This window comes from Armigeres subalbatus, chromosome 1, assembly GCF_024139115.2.
Source record: "Armigeres subalbatus isolate Guangzhou_Male chromosome 1, GZ_Asu_2, whole genome shotgun sequence".
Taxonomy (NCBI): Eukaryota; Metazoa; Arthropoda; class Insecta; order Diptera; family Culicidae; genus Armigeres; species Armigeres subalbatus.
Genome location: NC_085139.1, coordinates 156,442,546 through 156,455,323, shown reverse-complemented (window position 1 = coordinate 156,455,323; position 12,778 = coordinate 156,442,546). Strand labels below are relative to the sequence as shown.

At 37.0% G+C, this 12,778-nt stretch overlaps 1 protein-coding gene across 12 annotated transcripts in view; it reads left to right on the top strand.

Annotated features, from left to right (window-relative positions):
• Positions 1–12,778, top strand: part of LOC134205369 (uncharacterized) — a 163,066-nt gene that overhangs the window by 128,824 nt on the left and 21,464 nt on the right. For all 12 annotated transcript variants that reach the window (XR_009978123.1, XR_009978122.1, XR_009978120.1 and 9 more), the window contains one exon: positions 3,553–3,659. Coding sequence is in view for 5 of the 12 variants with exons in the window: in XM_062680571.1 (XP_062536555.1) it covers positions 3,553–3,659 (107 nt within the window). In the remaining 7 variants the exon portion in view is untranslated. The remainder of the gene's footprint in view (positions 1–3,552; positions 3,660–12,778) is intronic.

Here is a 12,778-nt window from a genome sequence, read left to right as displayed (position 1 = left end):
GAAATACCCCTAGGTATGTGCGCTGGGTCGCTACATGCAATATTCCATATACACGCTCCCATACCAACAGCGACAGAATCACAGTCGCCAAGCAACGGCGACAGTCGCGTCGCTTATGTGTGTGGAAATCTTAAGTGTCATGAATAGTATTAGCAATCAATGTTCTCATATGTATTCATCATCTTCCAAAAGTACACTTCAAGCATTCAATAATTTATTATCATTAGATTTATTATGCATGAATAAAAAAGTTGCTACGCCGTAACGATTGGCTTGCTTATCACGCTCCTTCCTTGGATACTATTCGCATTACAGACGATCATACCCGCAACGAAAACAAATATCTAATCTCTATGTATTGCCATATCTTAGCCCGCATTATACATTTTCGTGCAGGAACGAATCCATCGAAATGAAGGAGGTGTAAGTATGTATAGAAACAAAAATTATATGCAAAGGAAATCATAATGCGGAATTATTAAATATTTGCTGAACATCAGTAACGTACATAATCATTAATGAATATTATAACCATTTATGAAAAAAATATTGATCGTGTTGTAGTTTTTCAATTGACTTTTCAAATTGTTTTTATTACAATTGTATGTAAAAGAGCAAATAATAAAAACAAGGATTTGTGTCTGGATTAAAGCTTCGAAGAGCATCATCAAATCGTCGCCGCCACTTCACCTTTCCCAGACGAAATCTGCCGCGAGGACTATTGCCATTAGGAGCGAACTTTTGGCGAGATTCGCCATTAATTTTTAATCACTTTCCTTGATGAGATTAGTTGGTGGTTATCATCCGTGTAGCGATCGTGTCAGACTACAATGTTTGATGTTCTCATAGCATACAATGTTGGCATAGTTGGTTGTTGTTGCAAAAATTCCACTTTGGGGAGAAACACATCAGCAACTGTGCAGGAATCAAATTAATTGAGTTATTTATTGATTGAGTTTTTTTTTGTTACACGCGTTTCTATCAGATACTCAGATTGCTGATACTGTTTTGAATAGAAAACTTTGGCAATCCGCAAAATAAAAATGATCAATAAATGGTAAATGGAATTGAAGTATTGACTTTTATTTACTGAGGAACCTAGTACCTTAGTATCTTTATGAAACACTCAAAAAAGGTTGGTAAAGACAGTGGAAGAGATTATCCGTGCAACTAATATAAATATTTCCCCGTATGCATAGAAATTGTCCCGTAACACGATCACTTTGACGTAGTGTGTTGCGGTGTAAGATCCACCAAACAGAGCCCTAGCTTGATCCACTAGCTAGGGCAATAAGTTGTGATAATTAAGGATTCATCGTATTTAGTCCCCGCTACCAACAACAGTCTCAGAAATAAAACATAATTAATGTTATCTTGCAGACAGTTGACTCGAATTCTTCTTGTTTGAGGCTAGACTGTATGCAGCGAAAACAACTTTTCAAGCAATTAGTTAAAAACCTCGGTACCCGGTGCTAGGCTGAACTGACTGCTGGAAAAATCGAGTTAGGGGTTTAAATACGTACTAACTCTTCTTGAACTGGTGAACAATGATAGTGAGAAGTTCGTATTACTGAACAAATTCTTTTGCTTGAAATGGTCTTGTAGACAGAGATAAAACTCGGGTTTTCATTATTTTACTGGTGATATTCTGGAAGCAAGACAAGGATGTGGCTAGGGCTCCGATGCATGGCCAAAAGCAGTATCATTGTTCTGTTTTCTCAAAAAAGGATTGATTTCCTATATTGATAAGGGGCGCGCCTTCAATGGGATTGCTCTCTGTGAAGGGTCTGAAAGGCGGGACCTTGTCATGGTTCTCTTGAGAAAACAAAACAACAACTGTATCGAATCCGATACTGCATTGTTTATCAATAGTAATGAAGTAATTCGACATTTAAGTGTTGAGACGGAAACAGGACACTAAAAAACTTTCGGTGAATGTTGAGGAATTTCAATACAGTCTTTAAGAAATCCGAGGAGTTTTTATATACCCCCCCTCCCCTACTTAACCTTTTGGAGAACAGCAGAACATAATTTTTATTAAATACTAGTCGACCCGGCAGACGTTGTCCTGCATAGTAGGCGAAATTCGCGTTGTGTACTGCCCATGCGAAATTTCTATACGATTCTTAATTTAAATTGTTCACGATTAACTCAACCTTACTCGTGATTTTCGCATAAGGAAATACCATATAAACCCGTCGGAAATGTAAACGAATATATTTGCTGAAGGAATGAAGAAAATCCATCCAGCCGTTTTCGAGTATTAATGCGGATACGAACACAGACCATTTCATTTTTATATATATAGATTTGTAACAGCCTCATGCAAAATTTAATATTTTAGTCATATTTTAGCACATAAAAAGTGAAAATTGTTAGTTTAAAATACCTACGATGCAAGATCTACTCATATTCTTTGTATAGATCTAACCATACCCGAAATCGGATGAAAGACGGCGAAAATACGACCAAAAACTTTTGCCTATATTTTTAGAGCACCCAAACTTTTGGCCGGGAGTGTAGATAGGTATACATTTTGAAATTTCCGCGAGAACTGCTTCAGGGGTTCCTTCGAGAATTCCTTTTAAAACTCTCTTAGGAATTTCTTCATAAAATATTTTAGAAATCCCTTTGAAATTCTTCAGGAATTGCTTTGTAAATTCCATTTGAAATTTGTTTGGAGTTCCTACAGAAAACCCTAAGAAATTCCTTTAAGAATACCTTACCTTCCTTTAAGAAAATTGTTTCAGGAAAACCTTACAAATTTATTTTAGAGATTTCTTTTTATGAATTTCTCTATGAATCTCTTTGGAAACTGCTTAAGAAAATCTTGCGGAAATTGCATTAAGAACTCCTTCATTTGTTGAGGAATTACACCAAAAACTGTATCAGGATTTTCTCAAACAAATGCTTCCAGTAATTCTTCAAGAAATCGCTTCCAAAACTCTGGGAAGAAAATCTTGGAAATTCATTAAAAAAAACTCTTAGGAATTATTCGGAAATTACTTCAAGAGTTCCTTCGAAAATCTGTAAAATCCTTCAATGTTTCCGTTAAAATCCCTTCCGAAAATTCCTTCAGGATTTCCTATTTGATTCTTTAACGAATTTCCACTGAAAATCTTCCATCAAAATTTCCGGGATTATTCCGGTAGGAATTTTGTATGGTTTTAGTAAAAGCCAAAGGAAGTTACTGAGAAATTCCTGGAGAAATCTACAAAGACCTTTCCAGAGGATATTCCGAAGGAAACCCTGATTGAATGTAAAAAGAAACTAATGGCGAAATTTTCTAAATTATTCAGAATTTCTGAAGAAAAGTTGCTTCCTGCCATAAATACCAATTAAATAATGCAGTCGTACGCATATTAGGCCGGGATTGGAGAAAGAAACCCTGTTCTACAGAATCGCATCTTTCAACAATTATAAGTCAGTTCGTTATCTTTGCCAACGTTAAAAGTATTCTAATTTGTTTATAAGACGTTATATTACTCACACAAAAAAATCATCTTGGGGAAAGAAAGTTAAAAATTCAAAACGCTGTTTTCTATCTTCCAGTCGACTGAACGGAGGAAATTCCAACGCCTGGCGGCACAGCATGACTCGTGATCTCAGCTCGGACATCGATTCCCTGTTCTCGCGCTCGGGCGCGACCCTTCCCAGAGGTGATTATCGTAGTTTCTTTCACTAAATCCACATTATAGTAATCGTTTTTCTCTACTTCATTCAGTTTATGTTTAGTATGTTTTAGTAGTTTCGTTTTTTTTACCACATTTCAAGTTTTGTTCCTATCTGTTTATGTCGTCATTTGTGTTTTTTTTTATCGATTTTTAATAACTCTATATTATTTTTCTTTATTTTTCTACCTTCGACTCGAAGAAGTGAAGAACCGCCTAAAGGTTTACCTTTAGTGATCCCCCATTTTTTGATCTAGAGACACCCCTTTTTTAAGTAAGGCGAAGCAAAACATTTACACTAAACCTACTAAAAAATCCCTAACCAAAAGGGAGAAATGGCACACAATTCATCATAAAATAATCTAAACCGGAATGTCAATGAAACAAATATTTATCAAACAGAAGAACACCAAATAAACTGATACAAACGATTCACATAAAACAGTAAATTATATATAAAACAGTAGAATTAAGCGCCTTTCAAAAAGTATCTACACATTTCTTGCGAATGATTTTTGCTAACGCTTTTTTATATGTGGGTGAATCGGCGTTTGAGTTCAATTCGTATACTTATAGTAGAAATTAAAAGCAATTGCAACGTTGCATTGTGTTAGATCGGCGTCACCCACGTTATATGTATGACAAATAACTGCTTTTTTGTAAGTTGTGTAGCTAGTGATTTTTTTTCCTAGGAAAAGAGTGTTATATTTATAAACTTAATGTACGTTCAATTTATTTATCAATTGTAACATTAAATAGATGTTTGGATTGAAGATACATTGATGGAAATGTAAAAAACTGAATAAAATTTTTCATTGATTGTTAAATTGTTGCATTTTTTTATTTTCTGAGTACCGTTCTAATTCAAACTCCGGTTAGGCTCATTGCGTTTGAAATGTTTTAAGTAGAAAAAATGTGAATGTATTGGACAAGATTCACAAGTTTGGATTGAAACGGTACCCACGTAGATATAGAAACATAGTCAATAGACAGAATTCTCGTGTTCGCGTTATCATGTCGTACTTTGATTCGCGTCGCATAGAGTCCTAAATTTTGATCTGCCGGTACTCACGTAATGAACCAATTTGCTTTTTGTGATTTCTGATTTAACTCCATGAGTTTCTTCTAAACTGCATTCCAAACTTTCTTTTATTTTGGTTATTCGCGATTCACCTGTCATAAGACGAGTTTAAACAATCCCATTGAATTCCACCACTTAATTGTATCCTGACAGATACGTATTTCGACCTCAACAGTAAGGCCGTCTTCAGTGTCTTGTACTTGACTCGACTTACAAGACACTGAAGACGGCCTTACTGTTGAGGTCGAAATACGTATCTGTCAGGATACAATTAAGTGGTGGAATTCAATGGGATTGTTTAAACTCGTCTTATGACAGGTGAAAGCATTCCACTAAAAAGCTCAAAATAATTTTCTTATTCGCGATTGTTATTCAAATCTTGTAAACCGCCAATTCCAGATCAAAAGTTAGTGCCCACCAGTCGTAGAGAACAGTTCGTATAATAGAAAACCAACCGTAGACTCAATCCAAAATATTTGTTTAGTGTTCCTCTCAGTTTTAGTTCTATTTAATTTCGTTATTTCTTTTCGGATATGTCGTTGGATTTTTGCTAGTTTTCTGCTTACTGCTACCACATCAAATTAATTAAGTCCAGTACACACATGGTCAATTAACACTTTGTCTATCAAAGCAGAGACACAAGAGTTCTCAAATCGATTTATGAATTTGAAACACACGAGAGATGGTTAAAGTTGACGATCAGTCTTAGCTTGAGCAGTTTAAACAAAATTGAAAAACAGTTATCCATCTACTTGGGACTAGAACGAGAGGTAACAACTAACCGAATATTTTGCATGAGCTTTTCTCTCTCCCGCGGTCCGGTAACGTAACTAATCGGTAACTTGGTATCGTGCGGCTTTAACCATCTGTCAATGTCAAGTTAGTGTGATAAATGCATATGAATCAATCGTGCAGAATGCGACGAAAGGCTTTGTTTTGGTTTTTGATCAAACTGGAGCGGCAATTATAATAATCAGCACAGTGAGTAGAATATATTTTGACCTAAATGTTGCTTTTCTCGATTCTGTTAAACTAATAGGACATCTAAAGTTGCATGAACCGTACGTATAGTCACTCATTCCTCAGCAATGTAACACGCGAGTCATACATTTCAACGTTGTAAATTTCATAAGCACAATTTCAATATCACAAAACGCTCAAATTACTATTGTTAAGCATGTTATGCTTATTAGATACCTGTGGAAATTTTTCATTCGTTTTCCTAAATTTAAGTTAAGGGAAACTAGAACCTAAAATATGTTTGGGAACTGTTAGAACTAGCTGGACTAAAATCCTTGGATCACTCACGGAATAGTGCGTTTCGGAATAAGCGTTAAAAATCACCGTTTTACTAAACTTATTATACTGAGAACAAACTAGGTATATAACGATCGATTACAAAAAGTGACTCTGTATTTTTATTACGACCGATACGGACGAATTTACAGAGCTAACTGATATCTGTGCTGCGATCGACGTGACAGCAATTACCCGAGCAAAGTCAGTTAACAAAATTGATATTAAGCTCTGCTGTTGAGATCATAATGAATACCAAATTTGTTGTCAATTATTATTTAATAACTAGTGAACAATACTCAGCTTTGCCTGGGTGTTTGTGATGCAAATGTCAAATCATGAACTATAATTGCAGCACCGCACTCTATAGATCAATTTCCGTGCTATTTCTCTCAACCACTGACCCAAAGTTGCGTTCTACTGATGTTTTACTTTTGCCCGTTATTAACCAACTTTTTGTACACTCAAACCTTACGGATTCCAAGACGAATCGATTTAAGAGAAAATTTTGCAAATCGGTTAACCCGTTCGTGAATTAAATCGTCAGGAAGGGAACCTAAACTAATTTTTATTTATAAATCAATATCGAAACATATTTTCCATACGCTTTCCTCAGTTATCATAATGCTAACAATAGATGCAGTGCCTTCGACCATCTTTTCCAAAGAAAACTGGATTGTACCGCTGATCTCTACTTCATCTACTTATTCTGTTTTCTGGAGTTTCCTCTAGACTTGACTCCGGATTCGCAATCAGTGGTCGTTGAATCAAAAAATTTTCCCCGAGTCAGTGCTTCCAGATCTCTGTGGTCGTTGCTGATTGGGGTAATCGGTCACGAATTGAAGCAAGCCTCGATATGGGTGATAACAATCTGCATCTCGTCTAAACGGAGCATTATGTTACCTATCAGCAACTTCCCATAATTCGTAGAAATTTGGTTATTTGGCAGGAATCAAACAAAGTTTCTGATAGTAAAGTTGCTTAAAGAGGATCTGCTAATTCTGAACAATGCGCATGTTATTATTTTGGCACCATTTATTTTTGTTAAACCTTTCAAGTTAGAGTCCTATAAGAAGAGTACCGCCATGTGTCAGGATTGACAGGTCTCCTGCTCGTTTGGACCGCGCATTTGTATGGAACTGACAGCTGATTCTGTTCCAACTCTGACACTTGACGACATTGTTATTAAAGTCACTGTACTTCGAGTGACTTCATGTGATTGTTAACTTCTAAAGCTTCTTAATCCTTTGCCAAATCCATCCACAAACTGCAAACTAGTGTTTTTCTTATTGCTTTATTGGGGGTGTTTTATTAGCTGTCTCTGAAGCAAATATGGTCGGGGCAGCCAAAAATGCCTGAGTTGTAAGATCAGCCATCATCTGCCGTGACTACTAGTGAGACAAATTATAGTCATCTTGCACGATGCCTTGTCGCACGTGGTAAGGACCGCAATAGTCGATTCCGACACATAAAAGACAGGAGCTGTCACTCTTTCCATTGGAAGACCACTCATAAATTCTCCATGGATTTGTAGACGTGCTCTATAGCAGGTCACACATTGCTGACAATGGCCAGAAACTTACTTTTATGGAGCAAAGCATAAGTTGAGCCCCATCATGTAGCAGTCTATGATGGTAACACAGACAAACAGACGTAACACTGAGGTAATTCCCATGGACCATGAGCTCAACGGTCGTTTTAAATTCAACTGCTTGCGAGTTTCAAATGAAGGGGCATGCGCGTCGTATACCTTTGTATTTGACATCTCACACTAGCGCCTTCTGTTGACATTGTCGTACTAAACTTTGTTTCGTACAACATGCACGTTAGGTGGTGGCAAAATAGTTGGGCGATGGATTTTAAAACAAATTGTTCTAGCTGTTACGTCTGTTTGTCTATGATGGTAATATACTTTGATGTTTCCTGCTTAAAAGCACTAAAGCATGGCGAAGTCTTCCACCAACACGAATCAAGCCATCTCTCTACTGTGGATTCTTAGTGTGTAATCTTGAACTTGGTTTCACTTCGCTCTTCGCAACTAGATCTGATAGCAGTCGAGCCGTCGTCGTCATCCCGTCGAAAGAACCAACTTGACTTACCTACTTATGGGTCATGTAAACACCGAGTGGAGCAAAGGGACGCTTTACCCTGTTGCCATGTTAGATTCCGGTCGACTTCTTTTATTTCTTTATGAAGACTACGCCACCAGGAGCCTCTAGGTCCACCTGTGCTATAACTCTTTTGTACGGCTCCTGAGCTCCAAACGTGAGTTTAAAAGCTCTCAGGACCGTTTCATGCGACTTACTTAACCCTTAAGTGACCAGGGCGAACTTTTGATTTTGTATCTGGGAGGTTTTTAAAGGTTTTTGCTAGGAATTTTACTACAATAAGGGGAAATAGTTATACTTTTATGTACAAGCGAATCCTCACTTCCACACCCTCTCTCCTTTTCATGATTCTGAAAAAGGGTGGCTCAAAGTCCCTAGAGCAAGAGCTTTACCACTCAAATAAGTCCAAAGCAAATGTTCTAGAATCTCCAAATTGTCCAGGAGTTGCGTTCAATTAATATACCAGGTTAACCACACCAGTCTCCAAATTGTCCGGAAGTTTTTTGTGTGTCTATATTGACGAGACCTTCACCCCAAGGCAGTCCGGAAGTTGAGTTCAATTGGTCTACCAGGTCAACTACGCCTGGTATCAAACCGACAGCAATTCAGTGTGTCATATAAGATCCTAGAGCCCTTTTGAATGCTTCATCATTAAAATAAGTCCAATGCAGATATTCTAAGGTCTCCAAATTATCCGGGAGCTACGGTCAATTACGCTTGGCATCAAACCGGTAGCAACGCAACCTGTCCATATACATGCCTAGAGCCCATGTCAATGCTACACCATTCAAATAAGTCCAATGCAGATGTTCTTTGATCTACCAGGTCAACTACGCGTGGTATCATTGACTCGTAGAAAACTGATACGGTTAAGACTGTTCCCATGAGAACGCTTGAAATTGACCATTTGATACAGGTTCTCTGTGGTAATGCACATTTTTAGGACTATTATACAATGAGTTTTGCTAGAGTGGTTGATAAAAGTGTGATGTCTCGCTGGCTTCGAGCATTGTTTGAGGTAGCAGTGTGCTGAGCAGTGACGGGAAATGTCATTTCGATGTCATGGGACTAATATGGATTATCACTTACTCTTCGCTGATGTTTATTGCGTTGGAGAGGGCGTACAGTTCATGGCAAACGATGTTTATCTATTTTTGTATTCAAAGTGTGCAATGCTTAAATTCACTAATATTGTTAGATTGATGTTTCAAACACGCTTCGATGTCCGAAATGGGATACAAACACACATCACACTAATCACAAACACATAGAACTCACATCAATAACATCCACATAACACACAATTATTACACAAGAGAATCACAATATTTTTCGTTTAAAAATAGTTGTTGTTGCATGTTTTCTTAGAATACAGAAATGTTATTAGGTATAACTGCGTAGAAATGGTTCTAATCTAAAACGTTTGATTTATAAATGCGGAAACTCCATTGCAAATGTATCAGTCGACGTTTAAACAGTGCGGCACTAATTGGTTTGAATGCATTTCTGTATTCTGTCATAGTTTATAACTTTATTCTAAGTTTCATCCATCTCATTGGCCTATTAAAATCGTTTTTGATATTTTTGTTCCTGTCCAAAGATGTATTTTCTTTTTGTTCACTCTCCTTTTTTGGATCCTTTCGTTTAAGTCGATAATTTTTATTTTGTTGAAGAAATAATAACACAAAAACAAGAAACTTTCAGATACAGAAACCGTAAGAAACAAAAGCTGACTGTTGCTTGTTTATTTTCTTTTCTCTATGTGATTGCAGTGGGGTTCCGCGTAACGTTATCGCATGCACCAAATACCAGTAGGGGTAATTTGCAACCGGGAACCACTTCCACAACAAGTGCAAATACTTCTACTACCAATACTACCACTACTACTGCTACTACCACACCATCAACGAACACATGAGCCAAACCTGGCCGCGAACGTACTACCCATTTTACTCCTCCCTCCAGACAGACAGTGTGTACAAACCTCTCTCAAACGATTAAATGTGGCTTAAAAGAATTGCTGAACGCAAACAATCACGAAACCAAAACAAAGAATTTTGTCTTCTGATATACACAAAATAATATTTCTATACAATCATATTTTGCATCCATGATTTCTCACGATAAGTTAATCTACAAGATTAGTCATTCATAGAATGCAATTGATTTTTCATAACACTAAATACTGTACTGTTTGATCAAATATGTTGTTGTGTTTGCCTTTTCAATGCTTATGAATAGAAAAAAAAACTAGTGTTATTAACAAATCGAAATACGTTTGATACAATATAGGTTAAATTAAAATTGTTGCCCAATAACAAACGAATTTTAAATTTTATGTTTACCCAGTCAAATACAACATTAATGAACAATTAGTTTATCATGCTACACAGCATGTAAATATACCTTTATAGAAACACCATAGTTCTGAAATAAATTAATTGAATGCCTTCGATTAGCTGTTGTTTACTTGTGTACTACTATCAACCTAACCCCGTTTGATTTTATTCTATTTAGGTATTTAAGTTTGCAAAGTTGGTAGTTGCGCAGAGCCAGACCAGTCAGGTTAGTATGAAAAATAGCTTCATATAAAAAACAACTTCGAACGATTTACTTGTGAACGTCTTGTTCCTTTTTTGGTTAACAAAAATCCTTGGTATAGTAGTAGCTTTGGCAACAAAAAATGAGCGCCCGATTGCCGCTTAAGAAAAACATACCTCCATAGAAAATTCGATCTCCACGTGGTGCATTGTGACGCTGCATACTTTGATAGCATGAGCTATTTGTACTGCAAATATTGTTTTAACATCTATGAGGACGGTTTAAAAAAAAACTGTCTTCCTTTTATTTCCACTAATTTGTTTTTTTGGTATCTACACAAATACGTATTTCATCCGCCACTTGTGGACATCTTCAGTGTGTTGTTTATCGATTCGATGAACGACACACTGAAGATGTCTACAAGTGGTGGATGCAGGGCCGGGGGGTCCGTGGCCCCGGGCCCCCACAAATTTTACGTACCAAAATCAACCTTTTTTGTACATTTTGGGGCCCCCACATACCGTCAGCCCCGGGGCCCCCTTCCGGCTAAATCCGGCCCTGGGTGGATGAAATACATATTTGTGTAGATACAAAAAAAAGGATTAGTGGAAGTAAAAGGAAGACATTTTTTTTTTTAAACCGTGTAACATTTTCCTCTAAGACGCTTGCAAATAATTATTAATCTATGAGGGCCTTGCAAATGTCTTGTACAAATTTGACGATTCTTCTTCTTCTTATTGAAATTACATCCCCCATTGGAAAATTGCCGCCTCACGCTTAGTTTTCATTTAGCACTTCCACAGTTATTAAACGTGAGGTTCCGTAAGCCAAGTTACCATTTTTGCATTCGTATATCATGAGGCCAATTAATTGACCAACACGATGATACTGTTATGCCCAGGGAAGTCGAGACAATTTCCAAACCGACTCCCGCTAAGCTAAGGAGGGACCTGACGGTTGTGTATATACCTTAATACATAATCGTAAAATATGCATCGATTTTTTTAGGGGGTATGTGATATGTATAAGGCAACTAAAATGTTGCGATGGAGACGCGTTATATTTTACTCTTCGATACCGAAACGACCCATCGCCACATGTTTTCCAACACGTGCACTTTCAGCCGATAACGCATTGCCACCGACGCATTATTTTGTATGTGTAGGTCATCCTCTCTATCCGCCTTCGGCGGTATTTAGGTAGTTAAAGCGTTCTTCGTTGGCAATGCACGGTTTGGTGCCGATGTAGAAAGGCACATCGATTTGGTGCCTACCTAGTAGGTATACCCAGAGTGTTAAATTTTCTTCTCTCTATTTTATATTGATTGAAGAAGAACTTATGAAGATTTTTTCGTCAAATCCAATATCCAAAATATTCAGGAGTTATTCGCTTACCATGTAGACAGCTTAGGAGGTAAAGGGGAATGAACAGGAGATAAAGGGGTATGTCCATTGTTCACACAAATTGAAAAGTTGCATGAGCAGATGTACATGCTGATGGATGATAGTATAGAGATGTCGTAAAATCCTGGTAAAACGATTAGTGACTTGTTTGTTGATTATTAAATCGATTAAACGTTGGGTGGTAATCGATTCAAAATAAATCGATTATCACAACGATCGATCGAAGTAACCCGAATTGGACATTAATTTATTGGGTTTGGAAAACTCATATGCAAATATGTACATTATGAGGAAAATTTTTATTTGAAAAATGTATTGGAGGTAAACACTTTCCTTCGATGGGACTCGAACCCACGACCCTTAGTACTGAGTATGAGTTTTCAAAACATTCAAGAATTGATCACGAAACGCTTCTGGGTGAAATAATAAATAGCTATTACTAGACAAACGATCTTGTCCGAGTTTGGCCGATTGTGGTGTAAGCTTTATGATTTCCATAAGTACTCATCAAAACTATGCATTATTACGATTAACTAATTATTCCAATAATATGTTCCACTTTTCCCCAAAAACAAAAATTGCTGATCTCAAAATAAATATTATTGGCATTCCTTCTCCACTGGTACATTACCACCTCGCAGCTGATACTTTTATACGATGATACTTTTATGTCTAGAG